This window comes from Curcuma longa, chromosome 2, assembly GCF_044706935.1.
Source record: "Curcuma longa cultivar G26 ecotype Majalengka, Jawa Barat chromosome 2, ITB_CL_G26_1.1, whole genome shotgun sequence".
Lineage (NCBI taxonomy): Eukaryota > Viridiplantae > Streptophyta > Magnoliopsida > Zingiberales > Zingiberaceae > Curcuma > Curcuma longa.
In genome coordinates, this window is record NC_133862.1 from 4,882,113 (window position 1) to 4,894,731 (window position 12,619).

General features: G+C 37.3%; 2 protein-coding genes across 4 annotated transcripts; both read left to right on the forward strand.

Annotated features, from left to right (window-relative positions):
• The first annotated feature begins 336 nt into the window (after positions 1–336).
• On the forward strand, positions 337–9,051 carry LOC141822186 (ELF3-like protein 2). 3 transcript variants are annotated; one of them, XM_074709615.1, is made up of 5 exons: positions 337–530; positions 679–988; positions 4,912–5,876; positions 7,670–7,721; positions 7,794–9,051. In XM_074709615.1, the coding sequence occupies exons 2-5, from the start codon at positions 767–769 to the stop codon at positions 8,805–8,807; spliced, it is 2,253 nt and encodes a 750-aa protein (XP_074565716.1). In that variant the 5' UTR covers positions 337–530; positions 679–766; the 3' UTR covers positions 8,808–9,051. The 3 variants fall into 3 exon arrangements, with proteins under 3 accessions (XP_074565716.1, XP_074565715.1, XP_074565717.1); XM_074709614.1 differs by having other exon boundaries at positions 707–988; XM_074709616.1 differs by having other exon boundaries at positions 748–988.
• Positions 9,052–10,496: 1,445 nt separating this feature from the next.
• On the forward strand, positions 10,497–11,417 carry LOC141820271 (jacalin-related lectin 19). Its single transcript, XM_074707563.1, has 3 exons — positions 10,497–10,535; positions 10,695–10,916; positions 11,016–11,417. Exons 1-3 carry the CDS (start codon positions 10,533–10,535, stop codon positions 11,361–11,363), a joined length of 573 nt encoding a protein of 190 aa, XP_074563664.1. The 5' UTR covers positions 10,497–10,532; the 3' UTR covers positions 11,364–11,417.
• Positions 11,418–12,619: the final 1,202 nt, after the last annotated feature.

Genomic DNA, 12,619 nt, shown 5'->3' on the forward strand with positions numbered 1-12,619 from the left:
GGGAAAGATTTAACAAAATAAATTGACAAAAATTATTTTTTGTAAAGAACTCTAAAGGGTATAGTAAAAATTAAACCGCCCCTCATAATTTTTATTTTTATTATCGTTAAGAGATCTTTAGCAGTTATAGAGTATCTTGTTGATATTTTTAAAAAATATAATGTTTTTTTAATAATAATAAAAACAAAGGATACTTTTTTAACTTTTAGTTATATAGATCGCTCTGGGCTTTTGAGGCCAATCAGTCACCGCCACGTTACGAGGCACGATTCGGTTATTTTATTTTATTGTTGGTACCTTTAAATTGATGAAATGGGATGAGGATCCAAAAGCGACTCTCGATTGCACTTTCCCGAATCTCTCTTTCGCCGGCCCTGTCTCGTATGTTCGATCCCGAATCGTAGCTCCTGCTGCTTCTCCACCAATTAGTGAATTGCTGCTGACAGATTTTCCTCGTCACGAGATCCGGCTCGAGATTACTGCTGATCAGCTGCCGCGGTGGAAGTTTGATGCCGGATTTGGTGCTCCAGGTACTGTTTTCCGTTCTTCCCTGACTTACTTTGCCGGAAAGTTTGGATCTTTTTGACCCAAATTGGCAGATCGATTGTTGTCGTTGTTGTCCAAGACTGATTAGGATTTCTTTGATGAGATTGTGTGTTTATCCATTCTCGTTTGCAGTTTGTGTTGAAGATTGTGTTCTTTTCAGTGGGTTAATTAGGTTTTTTCCCGGTTGAGTCGAGTTTCCAGATCGGAGGAATCGAGTGGTATGAAAGGGGCGAGGGAGGAGGATAAGATCATGGGGCCTCTTTTTCCGAGGCTCCACGTGAATGACACCGATAAAGGGGGGCCGAGGGCGCCTCCGAGGAACAAGATGGCGTTGTACGAGCAGCTCAGCGTCCCTTCGCAGAGGTTCAACTCGACCTCCTCTGCCATGCCATTTCTTCCTCGTGGCTCCAACAATTTGGTTCCTTCGTTTTCGTCGAGTCAGGTTGGTGATGCCTTTTGTCCACTTTCTAGCTCGGTTGAATTTGTTGAACTGCTTATCTTGCTGTTATCATTCATCTAATGTATTTCACTGAAGTATCTTTTATTTTTCCTAACAATTTGTATATGGGATGGCATGACAATCTTTCTGATGCCGAAAACTAATTCAATTTTCTTTCCCTTTAAATTAAAACGGATGTAATGGGCAAGACCACAATTTACAATGGATTAATTGTTATTTTAGAGCAGTGTATTATGTGCTATCATAACTCAAGACTCGGACCATTTCTTCCAATAGGCAGAAATAACATCATCTTTTTATGTTACCCTAGGGTAGATGAGAAGCCATGTTCAACTAAGATGCCCTCTTGATCCTCTTTATAAATTGGTGTAACTACAGTGGGCTTTGCTAAAGTTGGACTTCTCCATGATTAGCTACTCACTTCTTGCTTCTGAATTTTATTAACTCTTTCCTAGGTGAGTTGATTCTGTATATACTTTTTCAATTTTGTTACCTCAATTCCTCTTCCACCCTTTTGCATCTCAATAAACACTCTTATCAAATATCAACATGCAACAAGTATTGATCAATATTGATTGACAAGATCTGAATGTTTTGCTTAGGTTCATGAGAGTACGAGTAAATATCACTATATCATCTGGGCCATGCTATTTCAATGGTACTTGACCAAGATAGGACCTGGATCAGTTGATCCTTTTCAAAATTGTTTTCTCTTTCCATATCTCATCCCTTGATTTTGTTTGCTAACAGAGTAAGAGGGGATGGGTGGGGAGGAGGAGAAGCGCTAACAAATAATACGGGCCAAAATAGGATGATTCACTCCCCATTATCAATCCTTTGATTCAGTTTGTTGGTCACGGGAGGAGAAAACAATAATAGACTGGAAAGAGAAGAGGAGATGCTCTATCTGAAGTATCAATAGCAAAGAGAAATGATGCTAGAATTTATCTTGTACCTATGTTTGTTTGAGTCTTCATGTGTTTGGCCATGTCCAACTCCCAACTGTTAAGAAAAAATATTTGTAGACATATGAAAAAAACTAATTACAATATTAGATGTCTCGGGAGCGTTATTTTATATAGATCTTGAAAATTTACTGGATTACACTTAGTAGGATGCTAAAAGAACCAACGCTTTCATTATACTTAAGTTAGTATTAGGAATGTATAATTGTTAGTCAAGATTATTCTAATTTTTTTTTCAGTTTTTCACCTAATTGACTTTATATTTTTTTTGTACGATTTATTAGAGGTAAGGTAAGTGGTAGGAATTATAGAATTACAATTAATTGGAGTTGATCTTGAATGACATGGTACAGAAGTAACCTTGGATCCAACCACAAAATTTTGCCTCTTGAAACACCTGTTCCTCCACCTTCTTAAATGAGATACTTCACTTATCCAAGAGAAATTTTGATATTCCTCTGATGTGGGTTGTGAGACCAATCTCTTCCCTCATGATTGTCTGAGGGTCTTTGAAATTTGTGTTGAGGTAGTTGGCCTTCCCCTTGTAAGATAGGTGAATGCCAATTGAGGAGGCTAAAGAATTTGAAGAAAAGTGATTAAAAAGTTTTCCCTAGCATCTTGGTCCCATTGTTGAAGGCCAAAGGAATGCCTTAAATTATGATCTTAGATGATCAATAATGATTGGAATGGGACCTAGGCATCTCTTCTCCTTCCATAACTAGTGTCACGTCCTTCACATTTCGTCTCTCTACCCCCTATCCATGTTGTTAGATCGTGGATGAGATAGGATAATTGTTTTCTCTTTCATACCTTAAATTATGTACATTTTTTAGCTTCTTCATACCAAAAATTATCCTATCCATGTTGTTAGATCGTAGGGATTCAAAAAGTATATGTATGCAGTATATGGTCGACCCAATGCATAACACATATTTGGTATACTAGCTAGGCATGTGAATGGGTCTTGCTCAGGCCCAGGATGACCTGGTTTGTCTCAAACTGTGTTGGGGCAAGACACAACTCAAAATGAGCCTTGTTGATCATGACATGTGACAACCTGGCTCGAAGAGCAGCATGTGATCAGACTGGGTCATTTGGTGCTTTGGTTGACCTACTTGGCCAAAAGAATAAAAATGGAAATTAAAAAAAATAAAATAATAAAATTTTAGAATGTTAAAAACAAGGATGGATTTATGCCACAATTAAAAAAAAATATTTTAAAAGTAATTTAGTAAAAGGGTAATATGTAAAGCATTATATGAAATTATATGAATACATAGGTCATGCCTCATGATTGGCCCAACATGGGCTTGTGTTCTGCTCGGCATAATCACATTTTGGGCTGTGATGCACACCACCATCAACAAGGATCCTCGCAAGCTATCAGGCCTGACATGAACTGACTTGTTTAGATATGGGTTGGGTCATGTCGTGTCAACTTGTGGGTCGTTCGATCTATTTGACACCTTTAATGTTGGGTTGGGGGAGGAGGGGGTGAGTGGTTAGCATATGTAGTCGAGCATAAAGTCTTAAAACTTCATACATATGTTAAAGAATATTAATCAATCCCTCTAATTCATACTTCCGCATAGGAATAAATCAATATTAACCAACAATGTGCCCTCACGAGTGTGGTGCAGTGATAAAACACTTAGAGGAACAACTAAGAGGACCAGTGTTCAAATCCTATTGCTTCATATTTACCCGGTAGGCGAACTAGGGGAGAAGGCCGTCTACCTCATATAAAAATAACACAACAATGTAAAATAGAAAATAAATATATGGAGAGCATGATATATTCAACTCCTAAATTGTTTAGCTCTTGAAATGATAATTTACATTGACACTTACAAGTTACAACTAGCAAATAAGTGCCTTAGGGTTTTAAGCTGATCCAATTTAGTTTAAGTTAGTTTAAATAAGCCTTATAAGATTTTTAAATTGCACGTATGGATCACATATGCCATGCGTCTTTTGTGTGTTTCCTTTAAAATTTTGCCTAGGAGGCCATATATGCAGCACAAGTCATGAGGTTCAAGAGAAGAAAACAACAATTTTTCCAGACATAAATAACAGTAGGAATCAACAAACAAAACTTTGGAAAACAGAATCCAACTGTCAGATGAGCTGTGGAGAACAGTTTGCTGGAATGAATAATTTTGCAGAAAAGGCTGCCGAAACAAGAATTCTCCAGCATCTGTAGAGGAGGAAATGAGGATCTGAGGTTCACAATGAAGAAACCATGATTGGACGCTGCTTGGGAATCAAAAAATGTGTGCACTGAGATGAACATGATAGATACCATGTGCTAGGAGATTGCATGATTCAATCGGGCATGATTCAAATGGGAAAGAACCAAGAACAGGATCTGAGGTTTACAATGAAGAAACAGAGGAGATTGCATGATTCAAACAGGAAAGAACCAAGAAAAAAGATGGATTAACTCTGATACTATGTTCGGATTAGGAAAATCATTACTTAGGGTTGTTCCCTAAGATAATGTCGTCCACCTTTATATATTACCTTTATTGTCATTTTACAGTAATATGGCTAATTTTGGTATATTGGATGTCAAACTTATTTTTTGCAGAATAAATCAACCATAACAGACTTCAATTTGAAGAATGAAATTATGTGGACCTACACTAGGGCTTAACTATAGAGTTCAAAATATGCACATTGAATCCTCAAAGAAGATTCAAAATGCATATTATCTTGCATCATACAGTCAACAAAAATTTTATTGATTTAATATCTTTTTTCCTATTCAACTTATTTTTGCATAATGTGCATTTGGTTTCCAGTCTGGTATTAAAACCATGATGTACTTAGATTACTCTTATTCCTATTTTTATGATCAATGCATCAAAAGATGATCCTTATTATGTATTTTGGCTCTCAACTATTTCTTTTAGGAGTTGACAAGCATTTGTGTTTTAGGGATGCGGTCAGCAGAGGAAGATATTTTCTCCTTTTTGTATCAACCGTCAAGTGTCCGTTCGTTCAACAGAAATCTCTAGAACTACTGATGGTATGAATCCAGTTACCAGAAGGATAGAATTAGAGAGAAAACCCACAAAGCAAGTTAGTTCTGGAAATTTGTTTGGTGCAAGATCAGCTGCTGAATGTAGCTTAAAGAGACAAGACAACTCTAGTGCGATAAATTCTAGCAAGAAGGTTTTGGATGATGCAGATGAGATAGTGGTTCCCACCTTTGATCAGTCAGAAATGGTTACATCATTGCAAAAGGATACAGATATGACAAATGCAGCACAGTTATCTACCTTCATTTCACAAAAAATGCAGAAGAGGCTTACTGCTGCTAATTCTTTATTTGAACGCCCAAATTCAGATGTGCAATCCTTAGAAGAAACCGATATTGCAAAAACTAGATTACAAAATTCCGATAGAACTCGTATTGAAGATCTTAAAAAAATTTCAGAGATTGATAAGATCAAGGAAAACAAAGAAAAGTCTCTGTCCAACAATATTGCTAAACAACCAAACTGTTCAAAAGATTTAGTTGAGACTGATACAAATAACTTTCATTTAACTGAGTCAGCGAATGGAGAAACAGTGTCAGGCCAAGAAAACGGTGATCCTAGTGGTTTTAATACCTCAAATGATATTGCTATTTCTGATGTTAGGAAATCTCTAAAGGCCCAAACTGTGCTATATTCCAAGTTGTCACATAGAAGTCCAAAAAACACAACCTTGTCTAGGGACTTCTATAAGGAGGATGCAAAGAGAAATGGGTCATTGGAATTTGGTGATGCGGAGAGGAAAGATGATGCCTATGAGCCCTCAATGGCTGGGACACTATCAAGCTTAGAAATATCCCCAGATGATATTGTTGGAGTAATTGGTACCAAGCACTTTTGGAAGGCCCGAAGAGCTATTATCAAGTATGTATAAAATTTTTGTAGAATTACTATTTCCTATAAACACATTCGTGAGAATGATCTTAACAATATATGTTGTTCCTTATGACTTAGGCGGCAGTCACTTAAATGACTAATAAGCATTATTTCTATTTATCATCTTATATTAGGAAACCTATCTCTTTCGTCCTTATATATATCCGATAGTATGTGCGACCAAGGAAACATATTTGTGGCACCATTTTAAAGGGCTTGAAGAAGGGATTTGACTCTTCCAATGCAAGTGAGCCAACCTGTCAATTTGCTGGTTTTGTAGAGACCACTGTTTATGAGCCTATATCCGAGCTATCAACTATGGAATCATATTCATCTAGAAGAAAAAAAAATTGTGGTTTCATTATGGTTTGACAGTGTGACAATTACTTAGTTATGTGCATATCGCTAGAAAATTCAAAGGGTCAACTGGTCAGGTTTTACTACAATTACTTTTGATGCTTTTGAATAATATCCTTTTCCGATTGGGTATAGCTTCGAGGATTCTTGGAGTCAAGCAATTAATTAACCATAGACATATTTTAGTTAATAGTGGTATAGTGGATATACCAAGTTATCATTGTAAACCAAAAGATATTATTACTATGAAGGATAAACAAAGATCGAAATCTCTGATATATGGACAAGTATGGTAGAATTGTCTTTAAACAATTGATGGTTAATTCATAGGACGTTGCAGCAAAATGCTCATTCATTCTGATAAGTTCATTATAGGAATTGGATCATGAACTTGGGGAGAAGTTAATGCATCCAACTAGTTTGTCTATTTAGAAAACCTTGCTTCTTTATCACCTAGCTAATCTGAAAGAAATATGTTAGTCCTAAGCTTCTAAACTAATGTGAAGGCACTATCAGATCTTGAAGGTCGCGGATTAGGAGTGATTGGATATGAATTAGACTATTATCTTTATAGGTGACTGGGGAAAGACTAGCAACAATTTATGATCCTTGCCATCTCTATTCCTTTGCATGCAGCATGTTTGCAGGTTACAAGATGATACTAAAGTCCAGATAAACTAAGCCAATATGTAAGATGATGTCTAGGGCTCAGAGTTGAGTGAGGCCATATTTAAGAGTAAAAAAAGTCAGAAAGAAGCCCAACAGTGTAAGCATCCGACTGCAAATAATGTCAAACTAGAGGGCAGCGTTAGTAAGGCACCTTAAGTGGCAGAGAACATGACACATCAATTTAGTCACAGCTAATAAAGGGGGGTTTATTAGCTTAAGATTAGTGACTAGTTATTAATTGACTGGGCATTTTGAGCTAGTTGCAACTTGAAAGGGTTTACAAGCCTAACCTCGCTCAAACTTTTATTAGCTTGCTCTATTAGTTGCAGCTTGAAAGGGTATATACTACTTTCTCATTTTTAGTTTCTTCTGTTTCTCTCTTTCTTTTTTTCTTTTGAGCATTCTTGGAACTTTATTTGACTCCAACAGCCCGTTCCTCTACTGATTCTTTTTGTTGTTTAAGCTGAACCCTAGTATCTTTTTTCTACACAAGCTTTCACAACCTTGTTCCATTAGGTGAGGTTCACTGTGTGAAATCAGGGAAGTTAGTCTTTTTGTTGTGCACAAATAGTAACTCCTTGACTTATTTTACCCAATAGAAAGTGCTCATATGTTGTACAAAATGTTAACCACTTTGTTTTTACATATTACATCTGTCATTACACTGCAATTGTGGTATTAATGGTATTTTTTTATTGTTTTGGTGATTTCTTCTTGAATTGCTTTCAAGTAATGGTTTTGTTCTATTTTTATAGTCAGCAAAGGGTTTTTGGAATGCAAGTGTTTGAGCTTCACAGGTTGATAAAGGTTGGTTTCCACGTATAGTTATGTTCAGCCCTTTGTCTTCTTGCAGTGTCTATAACATTCTACCTGAAACAGGTCCAGAAGTTGATAGCTGCATCACCTCATTTTCTTATTGAAGGAAATACTTATTTAAACAAACCTTCAGTAAAGATTCCAAAGAATACCACATTACCTCAGTGCAACACTAACTCTCAGCTAATGGAATTAAAGAGACAAGATGATTTTCATAAGACAAAACATAATTTGGAGCAGCCAATAAAGGATGCCATTGCTGGAGTCCCAGCTCTCCCTGCATGCAAGGATGGATCCAAAATGAGTACTCAAGTTCCAATCCCAAAAGTTGGGGAAAACTCTGTCATTCCTTCAACAGTGCCAATGGCACCTGATGACAAGGAAAGTCGGTGGTGTTTTCCTCCCTTGGCAAATCAATGGTTAGTTCCAGTTATGTCACCATCAGAGGGGCTTGTTTACAAGCCATATTCTGGACCTTGTCCACCACCTGGTGCCTTCATGGCCCCTCTTTATGGAGGCTGCACTCCTCTTGGAGTATCTCCTCTCCCTGGGGACTTTGTGAACCCAGCCTATGGTGTTCCAGCTTCTCATCAGCCACCAAACATGGGTTTGTCTGGCCCGCCTGCAATCCCACCCCACTATTATTCTATGCCTTACAGCCTCCGACCTTCGAACCAAATCATGTCAATTTCTGCTGTTGAACAGGTCAGTAATCTAGCTGGTTCACAAGCCAATGGGCAAACTCTTCAGTACTCCAGGGGTTCTTGCAACATGTTCCATCCTCCACGGAATGAAGCATTTTCTGGCAATCTTGGAAAGTTTCAGGTATCAAAGAACAGTGAATTGCAAGGAAGTACTGCAAGCAGTCCCACGGAGGCACATCCAGATGGAAGATTGCAAATCCCTCTTCCTACATCTCCAGTAGCAAACAGCCTTAATTGCCTATCACAGTCCAGTGGAAGGGATAGCCAAACTCGGGTCATTAAGGTTGTGCCTCACAATGCTAGGTCTGCCACAGAGTCCGCTGCAAGGATTTTCCAATCGATACAGCAAGAGAGGCAGCTCCATGACTCTTGATTAATATACTTGCTGAACTGAGTTCAATTTCTTCATGAATGTCTCTGGTAACTTGCTAATATTTTTCTCCTACCACCTAGTTATGTTCTTGATCTTTTTTTTAGCAATATGATATAGAAACTTCCAAAGTTATGCATGAATATAACATCTGTAATGTAATGATCTTTAGCTTTCATCTTATAGGTATTATAGTTGTAGAATTGCTTGTACATGTAAGAAAGTACAAAATTCCTATATAAGCATTTGTCTCAATAGTTATGCTGTCAAATTTTGTCTAATAGAAATTCAACCGTTTCATTTTGACCTGGCCGCATCTATTTAAACTTTTATAGTGGTGGAGATATCTCGGCCGTGCACTTTCATGTCAAGTTAAATCTCATGGAATTGTGTGAAAGTATTATAAACAGAGAATCCAATCCTTCTTTTACTTTACCTAGTGATATATGGTATGGCTGAGGCTCAGTGAATTTCTAACACCTTGTAGTGAAAGTGATATAGTAGTGGGACATTGATTCTCCTTTGATTTGTAGTCCCTCAATCTTATGCATTGGCATTGTTTGGACTCTTGTTTAACTGGTGCACTAGATCTCAAGCATGTCTTCTTTCTTATCAGATGCAACTCAATTTTCCAAATCAAGAAGTTCAGTACTCCTACCACTATAGAGAAGTATCACTGGCTGAATTCATCTGTTACTCTATTATAGGTGAACTAGAAATGGTGGTTATTGGACAGTTTTCTATCTTTTACACCCTCTTCTTCATTGTTCCTTTTGACATTTTGAACAATCATCCTTGTATGCTGTTCTCTGCCATTACATGGGAACATATCGTCACTGAGCTACAGGTATGTCAGGGGTTCTTTGATTTATGTTTTGGTAGTGGTTTTAAACTTCACCTTGGCCAACGCGAAATACTAGCTTAGTGTAGTGAATGTATATTCTTACATGTGATCTTTGTGCTTTGCAACCATCACGGTTGTAACTTGGAGAGAAATGTCATGCTAAAACCTTGTGATCATTCGGGCAAAAATCGTTAAAATAGATTGCTATTGAGTCCGGTCATGAGTCGGATGCCTTTTGGTTATATGCGTTATATTTGATCTAGATTGGACATTTATATTGATAGTTTGGGATATTAAAACATCTATTTGGATTCTATTCTTGTTGTATGTATCCATATGCAAATACATTCATAATTAGATATGTAAGATATCTATTTGGCCGGCTCGGTTTCAGTCATTTATCATTGCAAAAAAAATCATGAGTATTTAGCGACTGCATCAACAGTGATCATCACAAATTACACAATTTTTCGGTCGTCGAAATGAATAACTAGTTTAAAATTTTAAAAGTCCTCTGAGGAAGGAACCTTTCAAGGAGCAAGAATCGTTAGCTGTGTCCGTATAAGAATTCCCAAAAGCAAAGGTTCCTATTTAAAGAAAATAGTAAACCGAGCAGATGTTTAATAAGCAACGTCCATGTTCTTGAACAATAGAAGAAGAAAAAAAGAACAAGAAGACGAATTTCCACCTCTCTTTCACACTCTATATACAATTTTAAAAGACAACATTCGAATAATAAGGATGCTGCCGCCAACAAAAAAAAAAAGGGCAAGTATTGGATTCCTATTGCACTTTCATCGCACTATATAATGCTTCTTCTTCTCGCCCTTAATCTGTTTCTCATAGAAGTTCTATCCTTTCCTACCAAAGACTCTGGAGCCATCATGGTATTTTTTTTTTATTTTGTAATTTTGGCATTAGTTCTAAATTGTAGAATTGTAACAAGTATTTTAAACCAATAGAATCACATTTACATAATCAGTGTTAAAAGTTTACATAATCTTGTAGCTTCTGGCTGATATCTATGGCTCAATAATTATGTGTAGCAAGTACAAAAGAAGTTGGTTGGATCAAGCAAGACTGTGAAGGTAGGCCCTTGGGGAGGCCATGGTGGAAGTGAATGGGACGATGGAATCCATACAGGAATCAGGGGGATCACACTGATCCACGATCGATGCATAGATTCAATTCAGGTCGAGTATGATCAGAATGAAAAGCCTTTTCTGGGAGAAAAGCATGGAGGGCTTGGTGGCAGCGTCACCACAAAAGTAAGCATGCATTTAGAATTAGTTAGCACAATTTCAATATCAGTGACTAAAACTCCTTTCGAGTTGTTAACCGAATGAATGTTTCTTTTTCATGCACAGATTAAGCTTTTGTATCCTGATGAATACCTGACTACAGTGAGCGGGCACTCCTGCCCAGTTGTATATGGTGGTTCTCCGGTTATAAGGTCACTTGCATTCAAGAGCAATCTGAGGACTTTTGGACCGTTTGGGGTTGAAGACGGAACCCCATTTTCATTGCCGACGACTGGAGGAATGATCGTCGGGTTCAACGGGAAAAGTGGGTGGTACCTCGATTCAATTGGCTGCCGCATCTCAGCAACCCGCAGTGCGAAGATGTACGAGACATTGCAGCAGAAGCTCGTAAAGTTTGGTACCATGGCAACCAAACCCTTTGCCACTGCTAAATCCCGAAACATAAATGCATAAGGGATGGTTCTTTAAATGCCTCTGAAATATGAGCGATGCAGTAATTATTTATAGCATGAGGGATATGTAGTATTATGTAGTTTTTCTAATATAAAAGGGATAAATTGAAAATTTTACATGGAAAAGCTATTGACCTAAACTGCCACACACACTCGATCATGCCCAACACATTGGTCAAACTATAAGTTCTGCCTAATTTGCCTGGATTTGAGCTGAGCCTGGCACATAGGCTGACACACTGTTGCTCTACATGAACCTGGGCTGACTTCGTATGGAGCACTGCAAATTTGTCACTTCTTACGAAAAATCCAAACAAGGACAAAAAAAAAGGGTATTCGGAACAAAAATTGCTTACGATAACTGTAGCTGAACACAAGTGACAAAAAATACATTGACAAAAAACTACAAGACCTGGAGATGGTTCTGCGAGTTGAAGTTGGCATCTTCAAGGCTAGACAAGTACTCAACGTGCGATAGTTGTGGCTTACAAATTTTTATGGTTTGTAGGTGCTTGGCATCAAGAAGTCTCACTTAGGGTCTGATGAGTGCATCTCTTTTCTGCACAGTTGCTTCAAAAACCTGATATTGCTGTAGATTTAGAGTGTTTCTACACCATGCAGAGATGTCAGAGCCTGGTGTTGTGGTGCAGACATGAGCTGATCTTTTCTCAGCTTCAGTATGTCCCATGTGTTGTTGGCGTCGTGAAGATGTGCCCATCAGTTTTCTAACTTTTTCTGTAGTTGGATTCAAAATGGTTTTGTACAGCTAACTAAAACACATCTAAAATAAAAGGCAATCATCACCGTACATAAAAATAGTTAGTACCTTCATATTTTGCACTTATTTTTTTTAATTGACATTAAATATCTAACTTACGCTGATTAATTCTAAAAGTGATCGATTCTATGAAAATTTTTCATCAAACATCAAGGTAAATCGAAAAACACTTGCCAGGGATAATTCATCAACCCAACATTCTTAAATCAATCATCCATTAAAGAAAATTCATCCATTAATTTATGGAAGCTAAGACTTGAATGTCTAAGAAATTTAAAAAGCACCCTACCACTAAACCATTACTCCAAAAATCTTAGTTTGCACTCATTGTAAAAAAAAAAATGAAATTTATTATACAATAGCCCCACACAATAGATCCCATGATCATCTATAAAGAAATAAATCAAAAAATTATAATTAACCCCTATGAATATTTTTTTCAACTTCATAGTAATATCTACCCCCAACAGTCAACTCAA